This window comes from Sminthopsis crassicaudata, chromosome 4 (assembly GCF_048593235.1).
Source record: "Sminthopsis crassicaudata isolate SCR6 chromosome 4, ASM4859323v1, whole genome shotgun sequence".
In the NCBI taxonomy this organism is placed as follows: Eukaryota; Metazoa; Chordata; class Mammalia; order Dasyuromorphia; family Dasyuridae; genus Sminthopsis; species Sminthopsis crassicaudata.
Window position 1 is genome coordinate 451,896,386 of NC_133620.1, and position 27,628 is coordinate 451,924,013.

Below are 27,628 nucleotides of genomic sequence, written 5' to 3' on the forward strand. Positions count from 1 at the left end.
GGAAAGATTAAAAAAAAACCCACCAGAGGAAATAGAAGGCTTCATTTTTATAATTATTAACTGTGGAAACAAAGCAAGGGAGAAAATTGATTATCTAGCATGGGAAATTAAAGTTATACATTCAGAAATTCCCTTAGAGAACCTACTCAGTTATGAGATTTATAAATGGATGAATATTGTGAATTTCTGTTTTTAGGTACTTTACCAATTTATTTTCTGCTATGAATATTATGCATGGGTAAACATTCAAGTTTAAAAAAACACTGATCTAAAATATTCTAAACAACAAAGTATCTTACTTAAAGAAACCTTCAAGAGAAAGACTGTAGTTATATCATTGGAAACAAAATTTGTTTACAAATAATAAAATGATGAAGATCATCTGTTTTGCCTAATAAAAAGATGGGCAGATTTGAAGTCAACCAATTGTTGACTAATTTCAATTTTTTCAATTAATACAGGATGGAACATGGCTAATATGGAAATATACTTTGCATGACTTACAATCAACATATTATTTGCTTTATCAGGGAGTGGGAAACACTGGGCTAGAGGGAAAGAATTTGGAACTCAAAAATTTAAAAAAAAAAGATGTTAAAATTGTTTTAGGTAGTTGGGAAGTATTTTATGAAATAAATATATTAAAACAGAATGAATTTCCTTTTCTAGGCAGAGAGCTGGAGACTGTTGTTGCAAGGTGAGACCTACATTGTCAGACAAGATCAAAGTTTGTTATGTTTAATTACTTTGTTACAAGGGAGGAGTCTACTGAGGAGTGGGATAGGAAGAGGATTATGGGAAATAACAATGTTTTCAAAAAGTATCAATGAAATATTTATTTTATTTTGAAACAGAGTGACCATCTTTGCATTTATGATAACTCAAGAGGAGAAGCCCAGTCCTTCCTAAGGCTAGAAATGGAAGCAATGATGAACAAACAAGAGTTTATTAGAGAGAGACTGCATGGGTCAGTGAAAAGAGCCCTAGGAAGGGCAGGAGTTCCAAGTCTGCCCCTTAACAGCTTGGCCAAGACTCCTCATTTCTCATCTGTAGAATAGATTAGATCTTTAAGATTGCAGCTAGCCTCCTAATCTTTTCAGCACCCTGCCTGTCTTGGGAACCGAGGTCTGGGATAATTTGCTTTGCAATGAACTGTCATGCTAATTGTGACCAGATGGTGGCAGCAAATCCTACAGAACAGGAAGGTCCCACCAGTCCTGGGACTGGGCTGACTTTGGAGCCAGGATGAAAGGGAAGGGGTTGGAGGCAAAGGACCTGGGCCATATTCAGAAAAGATGGATTGAGATGCAGCATTTCCTAACGAGGCAGAAACTGAAGAACTATCTGGCTCCAGAGAGTGTTCTATAAGAGAGCTCTAGACCAGAGGTTCATTGCTGGAGATTTCAAGATCTCTTTACAGGAAGTGAACCAACAGGATTTTTATTCCTTTGCTACTTCTGTATGGATTACATTCTCAATTAATGTCCCTGGATGGAAAGGAAGTAAGAGAGAGCCAGTCCCTAGGAGTGGAGTTGTTGAGGGGAAAGCTTCCAGAAATCTCCTGAGGTTTACATTTACACGTTTACATGTGAAAAGTGTGGGTAACAAAATAAAATAAATTAATGGTCCTAATGAAAGAGAGCAAATTCAAGATAGGAGCGATCACTGAGTCTTAAAATTTTTCTTATTAATATTTTATTTTCCCCCAGTTACATATAAAGTAATTTTTAATATTTGTTTTTAAAATTTTGAGTTCCAAATTCTCTCCCTTCCTCCTTTCCCACCAACCCTCCCTGTATGGAGAAGGCACATGTGAAGATGCAAACCATTTCCATAAAAGTCATTTTCTATCACCGAGACTTGAGTATGGCTCTGGAAAGCTTTATTTGAAAACAAACATAATTCAGGAGAGGAAAAACGTGAGGTTGCATTCTATACTGAGAATCCCAACAGTCTTAATGTAGTTTTAAGCTATTAAAGCATTATGTGAGCTTCCATAGCTCATATTAAAGTTTTTAACTGCATTGAGATTTTTGTCTGTATTAGGAAGATACATTCATATGAGGAAACCAAAGTGGGAGGGGAAGCATGGTGGAACACATCAATGGGTAGCACGTCATCAGACCACTGAGGCAGAAAAGAAGTAGCAGATGAAGGATTTGGTTTAAAAGTCACAAGTCTGTTTTGGAAGTGTGATAGGAGTGAGCATGGTGGACACTGTCAGAGGACCTAGGTACAAATCTTGCCTCTGATACTTAGTACTTGGGCAAACAAATTAAGCTCAGTTTCTTCATCAGTAAAAGGAGGGGATTGAACTAAATGGCCTTGGAGGTTGGTTCCTGAAGATTTTAGATCCATCTGTGCCTCAGATGCCAGCTGTGTGACCCTGGGCAAGTGGCTTAATTCCTGGCTGCCTCAATTTCCTCAAAGGGGATCATAATACCTATTTCCCAGGGTTATTATGAGCATCAAATGAAATATTTATAAAAAGCTTTGAAAACTTTAAAGCACTACATAAATGCTGCCTATTACTATCCCATGAATGAATGATAAGCATTTATTAAGTGTTCATGATGTGCCAGGCATTGTGCCAACTAATAATGATCTTCCTTTCTTCTCACTCTCTTCTGTGAGTCCGATTTCTGATCGAACCATTCAGTGGAAACTCTCTTCCATACTAATGATCTCTTAATCAACAAATACAGTGACCTTTTTCAGTTCTCATCCTTCTTGACCTCTCTGTGGCCTTTGGCATTATTGATCACTTCTTGATTCTTTCATCTTTCTAGGTTTTCAGGATACCTTTTGTCTGTCTGTCTTTCTGTCTGTCTTTATCTCTGACTTCCTCCTCTCTGTCTCTGTTTCTCTCTCCTGGCTCTCCTCCTCCTTATCTGATCACTCCTCAGTCCCCTTTGCTGGACTTTTATCCAGGTTACTCTTGTTAACCACAGATGTCCCATAAGCTTCCATCCTGTACCTATTCTCTGCTCCCTTTTTCACAATTTACCTGCCTTTATGCTAATAATTCTCAGATTTATTTGCCCTACCCTAATGTCTCTTGCTCTCCAGCTTTTTGTCTCGAACTGGCTATTGGATATATTGAATTGGATGTCCTGTAGACATCTTAAACCCAACATGTCCAAAACAGAGCTTATCTTTGCCCTCAAACCATCCTCTCTTTCTAATTTTCCTATGACAGTGGAGGACTCCTCCAATCCTCCCAGTTGCCCAAGCTCAAAACTTACCTGTCATCCTACATTCTTCATTCTCTCTTACCCCTCATATCCAATCAGCTGCCAAATCCTGTCATATTGCCTGCTCAATATCTTTCAAATATGTCCCTTTCTCTCCTCTGATACTGAGGAGGCATCGACTGTCCTGGGGCAGGTGCTCATCACTTCACTCCTGGACTATTACAATAAGCTTTGGTCTTTCTGCCTCTCCAGTTTATCAGCTGTCAAATCGATATTTCTAAAATCTCACCATATTAGCTTTCCCCAACCTCCACCATTCAATTAATTCCAGTAGTTCTCTGTCACTTCAAGGGCCAAATATAAAATCTGCTTGGCCCCTTTCTACCTTCCAGGTGGCTTGCATTTTACACTCTACCACTAGCTTCCTTGCTGTTCCTCAGTATGACGCTTCATCTCCCGATCTGGGGCATTTTCATTGGCTCTCTCCTATGTCTGGAATGCTGCCCCTCTTCCTCTCTGCCTCCTGGATTCTTGATCTTAGCTAAAACCCCAACTTCTTTGAGAAACCTTTCCTGATGCTTCTCAACTGATTGCATCCAATTTCTCCTGTATTGATCTTCTTTATATGTAATTGTTTGCCCGCTGACTCCCTATTAGACTGTGAATTCTTTAAAAACACAGGATGTCTTTTGACTTTCTTTATAACCCCAGTGCTTAGCACAGTGCCTGGCATGTAGTAAGTGCTTGATAAATGTTACTTTACTGATTGAATAAGCACCAGGACTACACATACAAAAGCAAGACAGAGAATATAATCTAGTAAGGAGACATAGTAAGTTGTTAATTGTCAATTGTTTAGACATCTATTAGAGCTTTCTGTCTAAGAGAACAGTTAATAATTTTAAGATTTGCCTTAATGATAATTTCATCTACAAAAAGATGAAAGAATTAATAAAGGAAACTACTTTTTTTTTTTTTAACCTGATACTCATCAATTAAGTGAAGCTGATTGTTGGGGGAAGTCACCACTTCATCTTAGAATTTGTGATAGGGAAGAAGCAGCTGACAGACATATCCTCTAGATTTTGGGAGTTTGGACTTCAGAATGTTCAGATAAAAGAGAAGGTCCCATGACTCCATTTTTATAGCGGCAGTCAACTTAGAGTCAGTGACATAGCACTGTGGATAAGTGTTCTGGAGAAGGAAATGGCAAGTCACTCCAGTATCTTTGTGAGGAAAACCTCACATTCATGAAGAGTTGGAAATGACTGAAAATCTCTGAACAGTCAACCAGAAGGGATGGGAAATTCTTAAAAGGGAATTCTGAAGACAAAAAAGAAGCAATTTCAATTTGGATAATAGTTTAAAGAGACCAGGGTAGATGCAAAAAAAAAAAACAAAAACCCACTCACAATATTGCATTTTTGCAAGGTAAGTACAGATGATAGAGGCAAAGGGAAGTAATGGAGGACAAATAAAAAATCATGTAAAAGGGGGCAGCGAGTTGGTGTAGTGAATAGAGCACCAGCCCTGAAGTCAGGAGGACCTGAGTTCAAATCTGGTCTCAGACACGTAACACTTCCTGGCTGTGTGACCCTGGGCAAGTCACTTAACCCCAATTGCCTCAGCCACCTAGCTGTACCTTGCACTGTTCCAAGACTTCAGGACAAGATGAACTACACCCCTGGGTATTGAAAGTGTTGGGGGAATGTGACTGCTAAGCCTTTATCAGTGATTTTGAAAAATTATGGAGAGTGGGAAAGATATTGAAGACTTAGAAAAGGGAAAATACCATCCAATCTTCTAAAAATAGAAGATTCTTTCATTCAAATTATGGTCAAGTGAATTTGACTTCAACTCAAGTACCTAGTTCATGGTAGGCATTTGCTCAGTGGCGTCTGAGTCTTGGTGATCCCATTTGGGATTTCTTGGCAAAGATACTGGAGTGATTTGTCATTTCCATCTCCAGCTCATTTGACAGAAAAGGAAATTAAAGCAAACAGGGTTACATGACTTGTCTAAGATCACATAGCTAATAAATGTCTGCCATCAGATTTGGACTCAGGAAAATGAGGGTTCCTGACGCTAATCAGAGCACTCTACCACCTAGCCATCCAAGTAGGCACTTAACAAATGTTAATTGATTGGTGGGCAATTTCTGGTTAAATTCGAGGTCTTATTATTAAAGGAACAGTTAATGAAAATCTAGAAAAGGGCCATCATGAAGAACTAGCATGGCTTCCTTTGTGAGCATAAGTCATGCCAGTTTCATTTCCTTTCTTGACAGTGTTACTAGATTAGCAGATTGAGGGAATTCTGTAGATATGTTTTAACTAAATTTTAGTGATGAATTTGATTTTTTAAAAAATTCTCTTATGCTATTTTTATGGATGCGATAGAGAAGCGTGGGCTAAGCAACATAATTAGGCAGAAACGTTGGTGGTAGAGTGGTTAGAACAGTGGACTAGAATCAGAGAGATCTGAATTCAAATAATCTCACACTTACTAGCTAGGTGAAGTTAGGCAAGTCCCTTAACTTCTGCCTGCTTCAGTTTACTCAGCTGTGACATGGGCATTTTAATAGCACGTCTCCCAGGGTTATTGTGAAGATCAAATAAGACCATATATGTAAAATGTTTAACACAATACCTGGCACATAGTAGGCATCTAATATAGGTTTGTTTCCTTCCTTTCTCCTTCAGTTAGAAGAATTTAGAATCATTTGAACAGCCAGGTCCAAAGAACTTTGTGTCTGATGTCAGCTTCAAAAGAGGTCTCTAGTGGAGCACCCTGAGAACTGGTCTATGTTGCTCAGCGTTTTAAATTGATGACTTGAATTAAGGTCCAAATAGTATATTTCTCAAAGTTACATATATCCAAAGCTAGGGGTGCAGCTGCAATCAGAACCCCCAAATATCTCAACAGCTTAGAATGTTGGACTCAATTTAATGAGATGAAATTTAATGAGGGGACAAATGTAAAGCCTTGAATTTGGGTGCAAAAAAGTCACCTTCATTAGTACGTGATGGGAGAAATGGGATTAGATAATGGACAAAGATCTTGTGGTTTTAGTGAATCGTTAAATTTAGAATCACAGCTAGATGGTGCCATAATGCACACAGTGCTGGGCCTGGAGTCAGGAATTCCTGAGTTCAAATGGAACCTCAGACACTTATTAGATATCTCACACATTTAAACCTGTCTGCCTCAGTTTCCTGATCTGTCAAATGAACTGGCAAAGGAGTTGGCAAACCACTCCAGTATCTTTGCCAAGAAAACCCCAAATGGGGTCATGAAGAGTCATGACTGAAACAGTTTCCATCTATACAATGGAGAGAACAATTACTGCCCATCCCCATCTCTGAGGCTGAAAGATTTGGGGCATCCATCAGAAACTGGGCAATATATAGATAAAGCATTTACTAAGTGCTTAATATGTGCTAGGCACTATATGCTAAGTGTTGGGGGTGCAAAAAATGGGCTACAGAAAGAACTGAGTAAGTACTTTATCATATTACTCCATAGTTACCTCTGTAATACTGGTGAGATTACTGTTATCCTATTAATAATTATTAGAGTGTTCCTTTATTATTATTCATTTGACTTTGGAGCTTCTGCTCAGGTCTAAAGGGACAGAGGCACGTGTGCCTTAGCCTTAAAGGGGGCCCAGGAGTTCATAATCTTTACAAGTTTTCTCTTGGGTCCCATGATAGATTTAGTCTATTGTATTAGTTACAATAGTCTTTCTCTCTGTACCATCCGACTTTCCCTAGGACATTCTGGAGGAGGCAACAGGACATTTGGATCTTTATCTCTGTCTTTTCCACGTGGTTCTGCCTTGAGTGTGCCCAGCCTTGGGAGTGTGGCTGCCATCTTTCAATCTCCTCCCAGTAGGCATGCCTCAGCCGTGTAGTGTCAATAAGGGCCCATTCCTCTAGAGCCCAGTGGGGAGAATATAGACAAGAGAGCTTTTCCTAGGGCTACATGGAGAATTGAGAACCAGACTCAAGTATTGGGTTTCTCTCTCATTTTGTGCCTTGAATGGTGGGGATAGTGGAAAGTCTACAGAATCTGCATTCAGGGAACTTGGATTTGAATACTACCACCATTTTGTATCTGTAGGATTGGGGCAAATCATGTTTCTCTCTGGGCCTATTTACAATGAAGTGTTTGGATGATATGACTTCTGAGGCCCTCTCTAGCTCTAGAGCTCTTATCTCTAGGAGATCGGAGTTATCCCAGTTAGTGTCTCCTATAACCTGACCACCACTCATTTAGGGGTGGTCACAGACTCTCGTTAGAACATTGAAGAGAAAGTCAGATTCTATAGCTTTCCCCCCGATGCTTTTCTCCCTTTTGTAGTCCTTACCAATCCAGTTTTGTTATTTTTAAGTTGTTTCTGACTTTTTGTGACTCCCATTTGGGGTTTTCTTGGCAAAGATACTAGAATGCTTTGTCATTTACTTTCTAGCTCATTTGATGAATGAGGAAACTGAGGTAAACAGGGTTAAATGACTAGCCCAGAGTCATATAGTTAGCAAGTGTTTGAGGCTGGATTTGGACTTAGTTCTTCCTGACTCAGGCCTGGGTCTCTGCCCACTGCACCACCTAACTATCCTAAGTTTAACAAATTGAACTTATATAAGGACTGTATGGGGAAGTCTGGCTTTTCTTTTCTTTTCTGGGAGGTGAGTGGGACAAGGAAGGGGCAAAATTGGGGCAGAGATGGGCATCTGGGGGGCCTGACTCGGGGACATATTTGCCATCTTCCCTGCCCTTCTCAGTCACTAGGGCTCCTTGGATAGGTGGAGATGGATGGGAATTGAGGAGCAGGAGGCCAGACTCTGTCATTTGGGCCAAACAAATTCCCCTGTACCCATGGTGGGTAAAGTGCCATTCCCGTGTTAATTTGCCTCCTGTTGCCATGGTAGCAGCTCACCAGGGAATACTTCACCACAGTCTGTTGTTATTTTCCCATTTATATCTCTGAGGCTGAGTCCTGGACCAGGTATGGGGTGAAGGGGGAGGAGGGCTCCAGAAGTAGCCTCTTCCTTCCCCTCGCCCGCTGGTAGCTGAGGCGGAGGGACTGGCACGGAATCCTTGGAGATTATAGCAGTCCCGAAATCAGGTAGAGGCAGCGAGCTGGGTGACCCAGGCCCCAAGAAATGCACAGGGTCAGAACCTGGGGACCGATATAGTATCCTGCCCCTCTTTTCTAGGCTGCCCGGGCAAACGGGCATTTGTGCCTAGGGCAGGGGCTTTCAAGAACATGGCTTTCTCTCAAGTCCACTTGGAGGAGAAGCTGAGTCTTCCTGTTGGGGATATTGGGGGGGGCTTCATTTTCTGCCCGTCCCATTCACTCTCCTTAGTTTGGCACCCAGGCTTTAGGCAGCCTGGCATCAGCAGCCACACAGTGCGTGGGCCTCAGGCTCCTCCTGTTCCCATCTCCAGGATCAGGGCTAATTACAGTCTGTAATTAGGGGAATTACACTCATTACAGAAAGAGCTGATCATTGACAAAAAAAAATGCTCCACACAACACAACTTGGGCTATTGGAGGGATGGGCTTGAAAGAGGAGAGAAAGGAGACATGTGGAAGCTTCGTCCACCCCTGGCATCACCCACGTGCGCAGCCCTACCCCCCCAGCCCAGAGTGTTGCCTTCCCCGCTCCCCCAAAGGCTTTGCAGCCCTGGGTTCTATTCAGCTGCCTTTGTCTGGGCAAACAGAGGGAAAGTTCCATGTTTTGTGCAAAGGAATTTGCAGGGACAATGAAGGTCAGAGCTGCGTGAAATTATACCCGCAGCTGGTGGAGAATTGATGTGCCATTAAGGAGGCAGGAGCCAGGCAGCCTCCACGTACAGAGAGCTCTGAAGAGCCCCCTGCTCTTTCCCCTATGCAGACCCCATTCCTCGGCACCCCCACCTTTTCCTTCCCAGGTAACACTGGTCTCCCATGTATCCCCTTCTGCATGGGCCCTCCCGAAGGGCTCTCATTGCCCTGTGTGAGTTGGCAATGTTGTTCTATCCTGGGAAAAGAAAGGGGGTGAAGCTACCCCCTAATTTCCCCAAACTGGTGGCTCTGAGGGCCTGGCTCTCTGGGATCAGATTTTATGCTCCTTGGTCTCAGCCCAGGGGAAGTGGCCCTGGCAGCGAGTGCCTCGCGATGCCCCCCTCTGCTGTGGCACAGCCCCGGGTTGTGGAGGTGGCCGTTAATGATGTTAAATGATCCGGTAATTGCTCACACCAATTATCTCCCCATTAGTGTGCCTCAAAGCTCCCCTGATCATTTAACCCTGATGCAGCTGGCTCAGAGGGGTGAAGGAGGGGGCCCGTTGCTCCCTGAATGGGTGCCAGGTGATTACAGGCAGAGCTGGCCTATCTGAGATGGGGGAGGCTCAAGTCAAGGGACCCCCTCGGAGGCATTCTCTCCTGTCTCCTCACAGGCGATAGGCTGGACTCTTCGTACTCTGACATCGGTGGGTGTTGGTTAACCTACTGTTTCCATGGCTAAATAGGGTCCTCTGGAAAGGGGGGCAGACTTAGGGGGGTGATATAATGAGAGTCCAAGAATACCAAGGGCTCACAGAATTACAACTGAAGGCAAGGAAGGACTCACCACTGTCTGCAGTGGTCCTTAGTAGAGACTGGGGCCTAGAAGTCCCAAGTGGACACTCTCAGAGGACCATCTAACCCCAGGAAGGGTCTGTCCTCCAGAAAAATAATGTTCACCAGGGCAGACAGAGGGAAGATGCTGGGGGTGCCAGACGGCACTGTCACCATCTCCCCCCAGCCAGATGGCAACTCAGCCGGCAAGCCCATCTCTGTTTGCAAATAACTGTCTCCACTTTTTCTCCCCAGGATGTGATGGGAGTGGAGAAATCTGCTTGTAGGCACATGACTGTGTGCCACCGGGCCAGGCACCCCCCTCCTAGGGTCCTACCTTGGTATCGGAAGTGGAAGTTCCCTGGTCCTGAGGGTGGCAGGAGGCTCTGGAACCTCATGGCCACCTGGTTGGTGGGGCTGCGAATGACCTGGCCTGGGAGCAGGAAGGATTGGTTGGCCAGGGGCAATGGCTCAGGGCCTCCCATACCTTCAACCGTCACCGTCTCACCCTCCAGCAGGCTTATGTTCTGGACCTGTGGGCACAGAGTAAAGCCAGTCAAGCCCCTTTGCCCAACCCTTCCAGGCAAGTGGCAGGACCTGAAGTTTCCCTATTCTCTCCTGATGCTTCAGGTGGCGTTCTTTATTCTTCTCCCCTTCCTTCCCTACTTCCCTCTCTTCTCTGCTATCTCCCTCTCCTCTGCTCTCCTTTAGTCTCCTCTCGTCTTATCTCCTCTACTTGTGTCTCTTCTCCTCTCCTGTTTTCCTGTTCTCTCCTCTCAGATCTCTACCACTTAAGTAACTCTGGGCGATCTTGGACAGGTTAAAGGATGGGATTGGCCACCAAGGCCCCTTCCAGCACTAGATGTTCTACACTAGTAAACATGACTTGTTTATGGTGAGCATGACCAAGGCTGGAAAGTGAATACATAGTTAACTTAGAAGCCAAATCTAAGGTTCCAGTCCTACCTTGGACTCTGCAATGGACTCTTGACAGTCCAAGCTCTCAGTGGTCCAGTCAATTGCTTTTGGGAAGGTGCTGACCTGCCTTAGCGCACCTTCCCATACCAACTTCCCATACCAACTTCCCAGTCTTATTTCATCTCCATCTTCATTCTCTTCAGACTCTCTTTGCTCCAATGGAATGGACCAACTTATCGCTTCATCTCCTGCCTTTGTCACTTTTTACACAGTCAGTTTTCCTAGTCCCGGTATAAACTCTCACCCCCTTTTTGTAAATTCCCAATCAGAGTGCCAAGGAGAACAGATCCTAAATCAGCAAGAGCTTGGGGTGGGGAAAGCTAAGGAAAAGAAAAGGGAAAGCTGATTTTCTTCTGGAACCATATGCTTTTAGTGTAGCAGAAACATGGATCAACTTCTTTGAGTCTTACGTTCTTTTCTCCTTCACATAATTTAAAAATCTTTGGAGATGGGGTTCAGAGGCTTCAGCAGATTGCCAGGGTCTATCACACACACACACACACACACACACACACACACACACACACACACACACACACTAAGGACCCCTGCTTTAGTCCCTCCCCTAAGCCCTTTCTTCACCCCCAAACCTGACCCTCCTCTACCCATTCTACAGATGGGGAAGTTCTGTCTTCTGAGGACGTTGAGAAAGTTGTGAAAGGTGAAGAAAGTCCTGGAGCCTAAGGGAAATAGCTCTTGGAGCATTTCAAAGAAGGATGGCCATTATCCTTGGGGAAACGGATGAGAAGAAATCTTAGACCCAGGAGCATAGTCTTATGTAGTCTGACTGCTAAAACAAAATCAATACAATCATGCGTTAACTTCACGGATCCCTTTCTTTTACTTCCTTTCACCTGGCTGTTCCTCACTCCTTCAGTCTTTGCCTTCATCTCATAGAATTGTTTCCTTCAAGGCCCAGCTCAATTTCCACTTTATGCCTGAAGTCTTCTCTGATTCTTTCCCAGCTGCTGGTGCCTTCCCCACAAATTACCCTGAATCTATTTTTGTACCTATTTTGCATAACCCTATATATGGGCATGTTGTGTCCTCAAGGGCAAGGACTGTTTCATTCTTTGGATTCCCGGTTCCAAGCACGATGCATGATACATAGTAGGTGCTTAATAAATTCGTGTTGGTTTATTGAGGAGGGGGAGGGGGGAAAGAGGAGATGATATATGGTTCCTTACTGGAACCCAGGATAGGTTCCATCTGCATCCATTTCTTAGCAGCATTTCAATCTGATTCTTATGATTCTACGTTTGGTATTTTTCTATTACACTATAGAACTTTTTCTCCTTTATCTTGTAGGTCCCAGTCATTTGTACCTTGTCCCCTCATTAGATCATGCCCTCCTCAAGGGAAGAGGCAAGTTTTTGTCTTTCTTGGTATCACTAATGCTTAACACAGCTCCTGACACACACAGTAGGTGCCTAATAAATGCTTGTTGACTGTCTGGCTGAAGGGGAGTGGGGAGGGACACACTTTGAAGAAAGTGTGGGAAAGCTTCCCTCTTCTCTGTCCCAAGACTCCAGCCTATTTGGGGCTCAGGGTATTTCCTCTCACCCAGAAGTTCCTTATTCGATACCTCTCAGTTAACTGCAGCTCCCTGGGAGCAACGACCTGGATGTCCTTCCTCTGGGACTCTGCCACCTAGTGTGCCCCACCCCCTTTCCCCATTGTGCCTGTTTCAGCAGCAAGGAATATCTAATCAGCTTCCAGCTGCCCTGGCCCCCTGGGAGTCTGCCTTGCTTGCTTAGCTCTCCTCCCCATGTTCCCTGGCAGCTGTTTTTACCTAGTGTCCTTGTCTTTTCCCCAGAGGTATAACCAGTCAGGGGCAAACCAGGCTTTGCCTCAGGTTGCTGACATACAGTGGGGCGTGTTTCCTCCCTTTGGAGGAATCTCAGCTCCTGATCCCCCATATGCCCATGTGGAATAAGAGGTCACTGGGGTGACCTTCTGACCCAATAAATCAATCAATTACCAAGCATTTCTTTAGCAGCTACGAGGTACCAGGCTCTGTGATAGATGCTGGGGATACAAATTGTTTTTGACTCAGTTAAAAAGATTCCAGTTTCCTAACATCATAGGAAGGTCATACAAACACAGCTGGAGGGACATTTGGGAGTCCTCTTGTCCAGATTCCTTATTTTACAGCGAGAACCAAGGCCCAGAGAAGTCGTCCCTTCCCTAGCGTCACATAGCAAGGAAGCAGCAAGATCCGAATAGTCCAACTGTGGGGCCTCTGATTTTGCTTTCAGCATTCTTTCTCCTGAACTCCAGTTTGCTTCTTCTCAGTCCTGATTCCTCTTTTCTGCAGGAGTACTCCATGGAGTCTTTTCTTCCCAGGGGTTCTCCTGACACCTGGATGGCTGAGACTCCTGAGGGAAACTGAGTCACCTCTTTCTCAAGAAATATTGGTTGGTTTCTTCCCAAACTGGAGACCCTCAGGAGATGACGTGGATCTTAGGAGCTGCCAAGTTGGCACTCTATCATCAGGAGGCAACATGGTGCCTTAGAATAGAATTCTGAATCTGGAGCTAGAGGGATGGACTCTTTCTTTCCTGTGTCACCTTGGATAAAACATTTCAATTTTCTAGGCCTTAGCCTTTGTAAAATGAAAGGGCTGGATTAAATGGTTTTGAAATTCTCTTCCATCTCCAGTTCTGATCTTGTGCTAATCCATTATCATTAGCCCTCAGTATTGGGTGGGGAGGATGCTGCAGGTAGGGAACTGAAGCAGAGTTTTCCAGAAGACAAGATGGCCCCAGGCCAGACCCAGAGACCTTTTCTTTCATGTCTACCAGAGGGCTACAGTTGGGTGCTTCTTTTATGGGTCAGGGTTAAGTCCTACCTTGGTCAACCCAGTCTCTGCTTACCTCCCTGTCTGTGCCTGTCACTTTGCTGGCTTGAAATCTGTCACTTGTCCTAGAGCTGGGCCTGATGGGGTGGGGGGGGTGGGGAAGAGGGAATGTGGAGGATGGGGCTGTGATGAAGTCTTGAGGCAATTTACAGCAGTCTGAAATGCTCCAGAGACAGATTGAAATGTCAGCTCTGCTCAGGGCTCGGCCATCTAGGAGCCGCTGATGAGGTGGCTGTCCCTCTTGGGAGGAGAGGGAGGGGAGAGAGGCTGGGGAGACTGAAGAGGGGAGGAGGAAGCAAGAGCGTCCTTTGCCTCCACCTCAGGATTGTGTTGGGCTTTCAACCCCAAGGAGCGAGACCGGAGTCATTATGGCAACAGGGAGTCTGGACCAGCCTCCCTAGGTCTTTACTATCCACCTTTTGGTTCCCCAGCCCTTCTCAGGATTCTGAGGTTCTCTTGAAAGGAAACCTCAAGATTGCCTTCCTATGTCCTTAAGAACTTGAGAGAATGGATGGATGGATGGACAGACATTGGAGCAGGCACCCATCAGGAGACACGACCCTGCTTTAACTTGCCTCTGTCTCCTGATACGGTTCTGCTCACAGGAAAGAGAAGTCTCCCAAGAAAGCCATCAGTCATGGAACTTTTCATCAAGCATTCATTAAGCACCTACGGCAGTGCCTGTGAACATAGTCCATTGTCCTTGTGTGGTAGGCTGAGGCAGACACTGACAGGGATTATCATCCACCTCACAGACTCAGAAAGTTGAAGAGAATTTGGACATTATCTAAAGCCAGCTTTCTCATTTTTACAGAGAGGGAAACTGAGGCCGACATAGGGGAAGCAACTTACTCAAAGTCATAAAAGTAGTAAGTGGCAAAGCCAAGATTCGAATCCAGGGCTTTTGACTTTGGATCTGTTACTAGACAGAATCTAAAGTCTCTGAGGGTCAACATGTTTGGGATTTTGACTTTGTATCTTCAGTGGAACATGATGGGAGGTCTGTTCTGCAGGAAAGTGCCAGGAACTCAGAGGATCCAGGTTAAAATCTCCTCTGTGTCACTTGTGTCCTGTGTGAAGTCAGGTGGATTGCTTAACCTGTTTGGGCTTCTGCTTCCTCATGTGAAAAATGAGAGAGATGGGCTGGATGGCTTCCAGGTCTGTGATCCTGGAGTCCCACAATAGATGCTCAATAAATGCTTGATGAACAGAATTTCCATGGCTTCCTTGGGAGACTTCTGAGTAGGATCTTGCCAGGAGACAGGAACAAGTTAAAGCAAGATTGTGTCTCCTGATGGGTGCCTGCTCCAATAGTCCTTCCATCCATCCATCCTCCCATCCCTCCCTCCCTCCCTCCCTCCCTCCCTCCATCCATCCCTCCCTCCATCCCTTCACTCATCAATAATAATAATAGCTAGTATTTAGAGAGTGCCTACTATGTGCTAGGCATTGTGCTAAGCATTTTATAATGATCTCATTTAATCTTCTCAACACAAAATGGGATGCTATCCCCATTTTGCAGATGAGGAAACTGAGGTGGGGTTAAGTGACTTGTCCGATGTAATGTAGCTAGTAAATGTTTGAGACCAGATTTGGACTCAGTTCTTCCTGACTCTAGACCTGGCATGCTATCTACCACACCACCTAGTTGTCTCACCAGTTAGCACTTATTAAGTACCTATTATGTACCAGGAAGTGGGTCAAGTGCTGGGGATACAAAGGAAAAAATAATACAGTCCCTGTCCTCAAGGAGCTCCATAAATAATACAGTCCCTGTCTTCAAGGAACTTAATATTTCAGGTCCAGGCTTGGGATCCCAGCTAATCATAATATCAGTACTAGCATTATTAAATAGTGCTTTTCATATACTGTCTCATTCATGAGAAATTCAATTTATTAAACATTTATTAAGCACCTTATGTGTCCTTGGAAAAGTATTGGGCTGGAGATAAGGTGACTTACCCTCAAGAAATTTAAATTACCCAGCCACACAGTGAGGGAAATGATTGCTAGAAGTACAAGAGTAGGGGGCCGACGAAGAGTCAAAGAGACCCATATCCATTTCTTGCTTCTATACAAGTATTAGTTGGGCAAATCATTTGCTCTTTCCATCCTCTTGACCTTATCCTTTCTTAGTCTCATTTCCTTCATTTGTAAAATTTGAAAAATTATAGTAAATCCTCCTTCCCAGGGTTGTGGAGATCAAGTGAGATAACACATGTATAGCGCTTTGCAAAGCTTAAAACACTATAATAGCTATGTTAGCTATTATTATTACTATTATAATAGTAGGCCCCATTTTATTCATTATACAGATGGGGAAGCTGAGGCTCAGAGAGAGTTGAAGGGCTTTTTCCTGGTCACACAATTAACAGTAAAAATAGGGTTTGAACCTGAAACTTTCCTGACTTCAAGTCTGGCATGTTTCCTAAACTGAGCAATTACCAATTACCAATGTAATTACCTTATAGCTATCGAAGCCACTGGTGGTTAGGGAGTAGGGTGGGGAGGAGGCCATCATCTCAGCCAGATTGGGGCCACTGCTATCTTTAAGGGGAAGGGGCTATTGGAACAGTTTCCATGGCTGAGTAGATGAGACGAGAGCCGTGATCCTTTTTCTCTGAGGAAAGTTGATGAGGGTGATTTGGAGTCAGAGTTTGGATGGGGGTGTGAAAAGTAGGAGGGTGGGTATTCCATCAAAATGGCCAGATTTGCTTCAGTCTTTCAGCTCCTTTCAGCTCCATGGGGATCTGCTTCATGGCAGAATCACCAAGGACATGCCAGACTAACCACATTTTCCTTTTGGTCAGGGATTAGTCTCTCAGAAAAGGAGAATCTGGATTTCAGCAAGCTGGAGCTTCTCCTTCGACCCAAGAGACATGGGCTGGATAGATTTGGAACCGATTGGATGGTGGACCCCAAAAGTCCTCAATAATGGGCTTGAAGATAGCGTAGGAAGGGAAGAGAGGATTTGGGTTGTTCAAATACCACTTCTGACCTTGGTGACCTTGAAAATGGTTTCATGTCCCTGGGCCTTGGCTTCTCCATCTATAAAATGAGGGGGTCATACAAGAGATCCTTCCAAGCATTATCTTTTCCTTGAACTGTGAACCTCTGCTGGCCTTCACTTCCCTGGACCTTGGTTTCCTTATCTGTGAAACGAGAAGTCTGGACTAAATGACTTCCAAGGCCCATTCCACTCTAGACCCATGATGTTGTGAGCCGTTGATTGGAGGGAGAGGCCTTTTTCCATAGGATGGGCTAAGATAGTCCTTCGCATCCAGCTGGCATCTAGCCTAAAGCATGAACACAGCATGCCAATGGTGCCACCTGCAGTATGTGGGGGCAAACATAGCCAAGAGGGAAAAGGGTGGGAGGGTAGAGAGATCTGGGCAGCTGCATCTAGGCTGCCAGATGGCCTCAGAACCCAGCCAAGTAGAGGAAGGGAGCCGGCACTGAGCACGTTTTTGGAATGCCAAGCATGAGGAGGGGGTGGGCACCTGGCCCTGGCATGTGGATGGAACTGTAGCCTCCAAAGGGGAAATCATGATCATGGAGGAAGGGGTGTCAACTGGCTGCCCTTTGGTGAGGGAAATGAGGTGGGGACTGGCATGGGAAGGTGTTGAGGGTTGGTGCCCACCCAACTACACAGTACCCACTAGAAACTTATGGGTCTGGGCTCTCATCTCTTGCTTCAGGAAAGAAGCTTTGCTAACATGCCAGGATGATACCCTGATGCCTGCCTGTCTGGAGAGAATCTGATTTCCTCGCTAATTATGACCAAAGAGTTTCCGGCAGCCTGTGGGTTCAGCCCTATCCTTGTATGGAGGCCCCATGGCTTTCTTCCCTTATTATTTTGTTGCCAGTTCTTTAAAAGGTGGTGGGGATCCAGGGATGTGGGGTGCCATCAAGGTTACCCAGGGTCCCTGGGGGGAAGATGCCTCCAAAGGTCTAGCTAGATCTGAGAGAGATTTGAGGTGACAAAGTTCAGAAGGGAGATGTATGGAAGTACAAATATTAGGAGACAGAAAACAAAGGATTCTGGGTTCAAATCCTAGTTCATTTATTTATTACCTATTTAACTTTGGGTCATTTTTCATCTTTAAGTCACAATTTCCCCTTCTATAAAATGAAGTGGTTGGATTAAATAATCTTTAGGTCCTTTTTTGCATTCTCTCTCTCTCTCTCTCTCTCTCTCTCTCTCTCTCTCTCTCTCTCTCTCTCTCTCTTTCTCTCTGTTGATTTATCTGTGTCTCTGTTTGTCTCTGTATCTCTCTATTCTGTCTCTGTGTCTCTCTCTGTATCTATCTCTGTGTCTGTTCTGTCTCTTCTTGTCTCTGTCTTTCTGTCTCTCTTTCTGCCTCAATACTCTGTTTCAGTCTCTCTGTCTCACTGTCTCTATCTCTTTCTGTGTCTTGTCTCTCTCTTTTTTTTCATACTAGACATATGATTTTTATTGGCACAGGAAACTCCCTCTCTCAACGCAGCTGCCTTCCCCCTCTATAATTTGTCATCTTTGAGGGCTGCTTGTGCCCCTGGGAGCACAAGGTTAGGATGTGGCAGAAGCAGACTTGAACCAGGGACCAGTTCTCTCCACTATCCTAATTCTATACATACCACTTACCAGTCAGTAAATTAAGTAGGAGAGGAAGTAGGGGAAGTTGTTGGCTCTACCTCCCAGAAGGTTGAGGTCCCAGAGAATGAAGGGAAGGCTAGGGGTGATCCTAGCATACTAGCTGGGGCTGCAATCTGGTTGTAAAATGAAAGATGCTTAACTGGGATTTTTTTTTTTTTTCAATTGTGGTAAGCACTTTGGAAGTGCTTCCTGGTTCAGAGAGGGAGGAGAACTTTAACTGACCCAGCTGAATGAGATCCCTGGAGCTCTGTGTCCCATCCTGTCACTTGTCTTGTGATGACAGCTTCCCTGGAAGGGGGAGATACCTTGTTTGCTCCTCTGTCACCGCAGTTTGGGATTTTAAAATATTTTCTTTTTTTTCTAACTATATGTAAAAAAAACTTAACATCTTTTTTCCTTTTTAATTTTGAGTTCTAAATTGTCTCCTCCCCCCTCAATGAGAAGCTAAGCAATTTAATATATATGGCTGTCTTTGTTACACTTGAGAAATTTGTTCATCCTGGGGCTGATTGGCATGACAACTTAAGCAGCTTTTGTATAAGACTTATTGATGTTATAGAAACATGATTTATTGTTATTATTCTATTATTGTTCTGGACCTATGATTTCATTAGTATAGGAATCTTCCAGAACATTTTGCTGGTGCAAATCACTGTAAAATTGTTTTGTAATTTATTGTCTTAGTTGCCTCTGAGAAATTGTGACTTGTCCAAGGTCACGTAGCTAGTTTGTGGCAGAGATGGGATTTAATACCCTCCTTCAGACTCCCAATCACGTATTCTTTATGAGAGGTTATATCTTCTGGTGTTCTATTATCAGGAGATTTAATATAGGTAGACATCTCTGGCAGTCTTGATGGGTCAAAGAAACAAAAAAAAAAAAAAAAAAAAAAAAAAAAAAGGAGGGAGGGAGGGGATTTCACAAAAAGCCTTTCCTCTCCCAATCCTCTGAAGGGTACATGTGAAAAGGGAGAACAGCCAAGTCCAGTTTTCTCGAATGCAAATATAATGAGTGTCATTATTTTTTAGTGCATATTTCTGGTGCTTATGTCCCATCCACCACCGGGCTCCCCAATGTCAACTTCCCGCTTCCTGTAGTAATAAGCACCCCTCCTTCATTAGACCAACCAAAGGACTATGGGATTTATAAATAGAGACACCATCTAAACCAGGGATTCTACACCTTTTTGTGACTTAGAACTCCCCTGGATCCCAGTTTGGGGAAAACTACAGCCTCCTTCTCAAAATCATGGTTTTAAATGCACAATATAAAATACATTGGATGACAAAGGAAACCGATTCTATTGAAATTATTATCAAAATACTTTTTAAGAAGTTCACAGATTACACATTAAAAAATACTTCTTCTGAACCAACCCCCTTATTTTACAGATAAGGAAACCAAGGCTTGGAGAGACTCGCTCAACCAAGGTTACCCGGGAAGTTACCATCTGCCATGACACTCATTGGCCCCATTCTGAGTCCCATTTTGTTTCTCAATCCCCCATCCTCAACTGCTAACTTCCATGATGAGAAGGTCCCTCTGTATAGTCCCATCTGTACAGTCAACTGATTATCTTTCCATTAACTTCTCAACAAGGGGAAGGGGAGGAAGGAAAGAGTGGGGGAGTGGGCTTCTGCCTGGCATTTTAGAAATACCAGTCTGGGGGATGTGGCAGTTCTTAATTTTGTTGTTGCTTGGTAACAGCTTTTGAATTCTGATGGAAAAAATGTGTATCACACTCACACACACACACAAGTATAGACGGCTAGGCTACTTGCAAGGGAACTCACTGTACCCATGGCCTAGGAGATAGGGAGAGCAGAGGAGAGAGGAGAGGAGTCCAAAATCTCTGCCTGCTTTGGGAATAGGTTCTGCTGCTTTTCTTTTTGTCCAGGACCCAATGGGGCAGGAACATGCCTCAACATAGGTCCAGGAGAAAGGAAAAGGGGCTTCCAGTTGGACCTAGCACTCCATCCCTTCCCCCATACCTGCAGCTGGCTTATTCTACCCAGAGAAACACAGCCGGTGCCACCTCTCATTAGGTGATGATTTTACATTAATTACGTTAATTAAGCAGCACTGAGTGCTAATGGCTTATGGTGGGAGAGGGTGTCTGGGTAACCCCTGCTACTAATTTCCCTCTCAGGCGATCGCAGCAAGATTGCGGGACTTGGTTCAGAAGAGGAATGACCTTTGTTCAGTGGGGAAGGGGGTGATAAGATAGGATGGCCGAGGCCTGGGGCCAGGCCTGACTGCCCCCTCCCTAATTCCTACCAAGATCTTAACTCTGACTTTTTTCCCAAGCTATATTTTAGCCATCTTGGCTTTGCCTCTGGCATTGGGTACCCGTATTCTCAGTACACTGTGGCTTGGGGTGTTGGCACTTAGCTCCTTGGAGATGGATGAATAGAAATCTGCTTTATTCCCAATGGAGAGGGATCATGGGACTATAGATTGTAGATTTGGAAGCTTCTTCCATTTTACAATAGGGGAAACCAAGGTTTAGACGTTAAACAGCTTGACTTTGGTCATCAAACAGGCAAAGACAAGACGGGACCAGGGTTGAGGCAACATGGACCAGAGGAAAGGGCAAGGGATTGGAGGATTTGGCTCAAATGCTAGTGTCTGTATGCCGGAACGATCTTGGTCTTCAATCTCATTTTCCTCCTTTGTTAAATGAGAAGGTGGGACTTATGAGCTCCGGAAGGGCCCTGCCAGCTTAGGGCCCATGATTCTGTGATTTTTTTGACTGGGGGCATGGACTCTAAAGGAAACCCATAGAATGATAGGGCCAAGAAGGACCAGAGAGCTCAGCAAGGGAGATTGGGGGTGCTGCTAGTGAAGTAATTAGCCCAAGATGACACAATCGCACATGGAGTTGTGAAAGAGAGACTCCAATCTGAGTCCTGTGGCTCTGGGCCCGGTGCTCTTGGCATCTACATATAGTGCTTTACTATTTTTGAAGTTCTTTCCTTTTATCCACTCATCTGCCAGACAACCTCCCTTGGTGAAGTGGAGAGTTTGGGGTTTATTACTGATGTTTTACAGATCAGAGAATTGAGGCTCAGGGAGGTTATAGATTCCTAGCCCCAAAACTGGAGGGGACCTTGGAGGTCATTGAATTTCACCTCATCTCTTTACAGATGAGGAAACTGAGGCAGCAAAAAGCAAGGAGATTTGCCCAGGTCACACAGCTGGGAAGTATCTAAGATTTGAATCCAGGTAAGAATCAGGGCTATTAGAAGCCAGGATTTTTTTTCTCTACATAAGATCTGTCAAGTTCACAACCACACTTCTTGGCAGAAACAGATTAAAATGTAATCAGGAAATGTTTAACAAAAATACAACAAATCATCAATAATATCACATTTTAAAGCCAAACTAATATGTAGCCCAGTGGCTCCTGTTTCTATATATTTGACTTTGATATTGCCATCTTCTTGACTCTCAGTCTTTTGTCTTATTCCTTGATCCCAGTTTTCTTTAGTGGAACAGCTGGATGCTGTGGTAGCTAGAAAGTTTGCTTTGGACTTGGGAAGATTGGAGTTAAAATCCGATATTATCAACATCAGAGTCTTACTGGCACTGGGACCCCAAGTCTTTGCCTCAGTTTCCTCAATTATCAAATGGGGATTCTAAAAGTATCCACCTTTTTTTTTTAAATTAAAGCTTTTTATTTTCAAAACATAATGGATAATTCCTTCCCCCCATCCCCTCCCCTAGATATCAAGTAATCCAATATATGTTAAACATGTTAAAATATATGTGAAATCCAATATATACATATATATGTATATATATATGTATACACACATTTATACACTTATCAAAGCATCCACCTTTTAAGATTGTTGTGAGGATCAAATGAATTAATACATGTCAAGTGCTTTCAACAGTGGCTGACCCATAGTAGGTCTGATAAATCCCACTCCCTCCCCTTTTGGGTGCTCCGGGGACCCTCACTCACCTTAATCTCTATACCATAGCCAGGATAGACGGTGATATAGTAGAAACAATCCAGGCTGCTGTCCTCTGATGAGCTGGGTCCTTCTGGAGAGTTCAGAGAGCCTTGAGGTCCTGTGAAATTCCAGCTACAAGGAGCTACATCCCAAGTGGAAACAAAAGGAAACCCATCATTATCCTGCTCATCCTGGGAGATTTCATGGGCCATTTTAGGAAGGAAACTTAGGAAGTGTGGAATCCAGGTAGAATCAAGGCCATTAGGACCCAGGATTCCTTTTCTCTACAGAGACCTGTCAAAATCACAGCCACAACACTTCTTGGCAGAAGCAGATTGGAAAAGCCAGCTTGCTCCTTTCTTGTCGTGGAGCTGGCAGGCTTGCTGCTGATGGCCATTACGGGTCCCAGGGCACCCTGGCCTTTGCCTATGGGGATAGCCTCGAGGGAGAAGAGGGCAGTGGGCGAAGATCATGGAGTTTTGCCCCTGTTCTGCCCCCGCCCTGTCCATAAGGTGAAAGCAAACTTGCAATTCACTATCATCACCTCCACCCTGATAGCCACCATCTATCATCAGTCTATCAGCTAGAATAGCTGATATTCTGTTTTTAATTTTTTTCTTTCTTTTCTTTTTTCTTTTTTAGCTCAAGAGTCACCTAGCCCAAACCCTCATTTTACAGGGGAGGAAACCAAGGCTCAGTGGGTACGATTTATCCCAGATTATATAGATGGTAATTGTTTTAAGGCAGGATTTGAGCCCCAGGCTCATTGCGCCAATCTCTTACACTGCCTCTTACCAGTTATTCTTCAAGTGTCTTTTATAAATAAGACCCTGTGCTTGGTGAACCTGCGATCTCAAACTTTCTTACCAGTATCTTAGTAGGGCCAAGATTCTAGTGGCAACTAGACCCACTTCCCAAGGTTATTGTGAGGATCAAATTAGATGATGTCTGTAAGGTACTCAGCACAGCACCTGATATGTATGTAGTAGGTGCTACATAAATGCTTGTTTCCCTTCCCTCCTCCCTCCAGTGCCAGCAATGGGAACCTCCCTCGATGGAAGCCCCCGACTTTGTCTAAGGAATGGCTTTGGGGAGCCTGTTTCCCAGGACACTCCCGGGGGGACCCGACCTGGTGGCTGCACGGTGGTGATGGTGGTGGTGGTGATGATGGTGGTGGTGGTGGTCTCCTCATCATCCCCCGAAGCGGTGGTGGCAGCAGGGACCCCTGCCCCTGGGTCTCTGGCCTGAGGGGGCATGACTTCTGGGACCCACGGCTGGGCCAGGTCCATGGGCACATCATGGGTCACCATCCACGCACTTCTGGGAGGTGCTGTCACGGGCACCTCGGCCTGGGCCAAAGATGGCACAGCTACTCCTGGCCCTGGCGGAGGAGCCATGGTGATGGGTACGGTAGGCCATGCGGGCTCTGGACTCTGAAGCCCAGCCCTCCCCAGGGTGTATGTGGGTCCCGGGGCCATGGCTGGGGTAGGGTTGGTAAAGATGGGGCGGTCATCTTGGTGGGCCAGATGGGCCAGGGGACTGGGGCTAAAGAGGGTTGGTGCATTAGCCTGGAAGGGGACCGCTCCTCGATTTAGGAAGGGTCCCGGCTTTAGCTCCTCCTCCTTTGCCTGGGTATCCTGGAGAAACTCCTCCAGCAGTGGGTGGTGGTTGAGCAGTTTCAGGGTCGGGGCCGTGCTGACAAAGTGGACCCCTCCCTCAGGCTGTTCAGGTGTGGGGGCCACAGTCAGCTCAGGGTCCATCTCTGCACTCCTGGGGTTCTGGATCTCAGAGGAGAATCCTGGAAGAAGAAAAATCACAGCTCACATTTCTATAGCGTCTGAGGCTTAAGGTGCGCTATGTCAGGTATATACCAGTTGGTCAATCACCCATCATTAACTGAGCACCTACTATGTGCCAGGCACTAGGGGATAGGGAGTGGCCCCAGACTTGTGATTTTACTGATAAAGTTCCCAGCTGGAACTCCTAGCTCTTTCCACTTGCTGTAGCAGAGAGTTCCAATCTTAAAGGCAGGAACCTGGGTTGAAATACCACCTTTGACTCTTACAGGCAGTGGGATAGGGGGCCATTCACTCACTTCTCTGAGTTTAGGGGTCCTCACTGGTAAAAATGATGAGAGCAATAGCTATCCCTATAGGCTTATTGCGAGGATCTCATTAAATAATGAACACAAAACAGTTTTCCAAACCTTAGCAGAACATAGAGAAATTTAAGTTCTCATTATCAGAGCTGGAAAAGACTAAGACATCATTTATTAGAACCTCCTTCTCTATTTCCACATTAGAAATAACAGTCCCAAAGACAGCAAATAAATTGTCCAAGAGTCCCCTGGGTAGGGAGCACAACCACGATCTGACTCCAGATCCTTGGTAGAATGTAAGCTACTTGAGGACAGAGACTGTCTCACTTTTGCTTAATAAATGCTCATTGATTGTCTGAGTGGTTCTTTGCCTCTGAATTCAGGGCTTTTTCTACTGTGTTACAACTCTAGTCTAACTAACCTCATTTTACAGATGAGGAAATTGAGATCTATATTGATCAGGTGAGTTACCTAGTATCGCCCAGGTAATAAATACCTGAGGCCAGATTTGAACTCAGATCAGAGGCCTATGGTGCCATCTAATGCTCCCTTGGAAGGAATCTTAGAGTCCATCTAGTTCAACCCTCTCCTTCTCCTAAAGACATTGAGGCTCAGAGTGGTCAAATCACTGCTTGTCAGGGTTGAGACTGAGCCCGGGTTTCCTGGTCCCTTCTTCCCCTGTTTCTCTTTCCCTGCTACCTATTAGAACTCCAGTCTTAGCTCATATTTTAATTCATCCTCTGCCCTTTTAGTGGCCATTCGATTCTGATTCTTAGCAAATTAGTCCTTCATATTCTGAACATTCTTTCTGGGTCCTCTATCAGCATAGATTCCCCCCTTTTAGGTCCACATTAAGACAAGTTTATTTCACTTTTTCCTCAGAGGGTCCTTTTTTTCAAAACTTTCATTACTTCTATTCAGTGGTTTATTAGAGCTGGCTTCTACTGCTTGTGAGAGCAGATGGTTAAATTTCCAGGGTGAACATTACACCTTAGAAATCAGCAAACTACATGTCAGAATTTGATTTATTGTTTTGTTGATTGTCTAGACTTGAGAAAGTGATAGAGAAAACATTAACAATGCAAAGTAAACTTAAAAGTGTGGCCCCATACATTCCCCACCCCTCACCTCAAAGCTGGTTGTTAAATATTTGCCAAAAGATCCCTATGTCCATGTTTCTCACTTGTTCTCTCCCTGAATTCTTCTTACTCTTCTTGAATTGTAGAGTTGCTATGAAATGACATTTAGGAGTCAAGTTAACTTGCCCAGGATCAGTCAGTAAGCCTATAAACATTTATTAAGTTGGAGATACAAACATGAGTTGGTCCGTCAAATTTGTTGTTCAGTGGTTTCAGTCGTGACCTACTCTTCACGACTCCATTTGGGTTTTTTGGGGCAAAGATACTGGATTTATTTGTTGTTTTCTTCTCCAGCCCATTCGAAGCATACAGCTTCGAACAAAGAAGTTGTAGCCAGAATAAATTGGGGATAATTGACAGAGGAAAGGTGCTAGGATTGGGAAAGGTTTCTGTAGGTCACATTTGGAGTTGGGAAAGGTTTCTGTAGGTCACATTTGGAGTGCGCAGGACTCTAGTAGGATTCAGGAAGGATTCCAGCTACTAGAAATATGATTAAAAACTTTCACTATCTCTATTGTCGCTTTCTCTGGATGATTTAATCACCATGTTCTCTTGATTGACAGCTGCCCAACTCATGGTCTTTTAGAACCCTCAAGATCCTTTTTCTTGCAGACCAGCCACAGGAGGAGCTTGGGGGAGGGGTGAAGTCAGGGAAAGTAAGCTTCTTGGGATCAGGGACCTTCAGCCTCAAGGGTCCCCCTGTTCCACATGCAGATGCTGCAGGTTATCCAGACCTTCCCATAAATGAAGAAGCAAAAATAATTTTTGATCTGTGACTATTTCAAAATGGTTCCACAAATAACTAATGAGACGACAGGCAGGGAAGTAGAAGCAGGGCAGGAGGATGGAGGGGATACCAGTTTGAAAGACGATCAGGTCTTCTGCTTGTCTGGAAATGGGGCCGCCAGCCCCTGGGCAGGCTCGCACCCACCCCATGAATTGGCAGGCGGGCAGAAAGGGTAGGGGTTGGACAGATGGCACACATTCTGTTCTCCAGAGTATGACAGCTCTGACGTTCCCGGTGACTGGAAGCTCTGGGGAGTGAGAACCAAGAAGAATTTCGCAGATGGGGTTGGGGTGGGGGAAGGAAGGATGAAGGGAGAAAAGGACGTGAGGGCCTGATTTTCTCCACTAAGAGCTGCCAAGGCACCCCCAGGATGCATCGGGCCCTTGAGATCACAGGTGGAACAAGTGGCTCTGTGTCCTCTGGCAGGAGCACAGCTTGACAGGATGCCATGGCTCGGCCTTCATGTGTCACCTCCAAGAGCAGATGGTGCTCCAGTGCCCCTTCTCCCTCCTCAGTATAAAAGAGGTAAGACAACAGATGGTGCTTCTGGGTTTCAGGCCTTCACCTACATCTCTGCAGGTGAAGATTGCTGGCTGGCTGGCATCCTTGATTTGGGGTGCTTTGCCCAGTGACTCATTTGTAGTGCATACAACCTATCTGCCTCAGCAGTCATGAATGTCTCCTGCAAGGTAAATATTGTGCCAACTCTTAAACATAATTTAATTAAACTTAATTTTTTAATGGACAAAAATCTAGGTTCTCTCCCTCGCACCTTTTTAAACCATTAAAAAGAAAAACAAAAACAAAATATTTTAAAAAAACAAATATACAAGGGCAGCTAGATGGTGCAGTGGATAGAGCACCAGTCCTGAAGTCTGGACTCAGACATTTAACACTTTCTAGCTGTGTGACTCTGGGCAATTTCCTCAGCAAAAAAAGAACAAGAAAAAACTGGAAAAAAATACATTATACAAATATAGTCAAATATATACAATATACGTACTTCATATGTATACATATACACACATACAAATCTAATCCAGCAAAACAAATTCATGTTTTGGCCAGGACCAGATAATGCATGTACCATTCTGCACCCTGAGTCTGCCACCTCTCCGTCAGCTAGCTTGTCTCTTAACAGTCTGATCGGCCTCTCGGAGCTATTTGCCTTTATGGTATCATTATTATATAACTTGTTCTCTCTTCACTCAGCATCGGTTCATATAAGAGTTTCTGGGAACCCATTCCTTACCCCACGTCTTAGAGCTGAATAGTTATTTCCTTCCATTCATATGTGTTGTGACCTTTGTCATGGAGGGGAATGGGTGACCCCCAGGGAGAGGAGAGTAGACAAGACATTGGATTTTGGAT

The 27,628-nt window shown here is 44.5% G+C and overlaps 1 protein-coding gene across 4 annotated transcripts in view; it reads right to left on the reverse strand.

Moving 5' to 3' along the window:
• SEZ6 (seizure related 6 homolog) overlaps positions 1–27,628 on the reverse strand; it is an 82,882-nt gene that overhangs the window by 16,201 nt on the left and 39,053 nt on the right. For all 4 annotated transcript variants that reach the window (XM_074263735.1, XM_074263736.1, XM_074263734.1 and 1 more), the window contains exons 2-4: positions 23,363–24,031; positions 22,242–22,375; positions 10,135–10,330 (exon numbers count right to left, since the gene is read on the reverse strand). In XM_074263735.1, the coding sequence (XP_074119836.1) occupies positions 10,135–10,330; positions 22,242–22,375; positions 23,363–24,031 (999 nt within the window). The remainder of the gene's footprint in view (positions 1–10,134; positions 10,331–22,241; positions 22,376–23,362; positions 24,032–27,628) is intronic.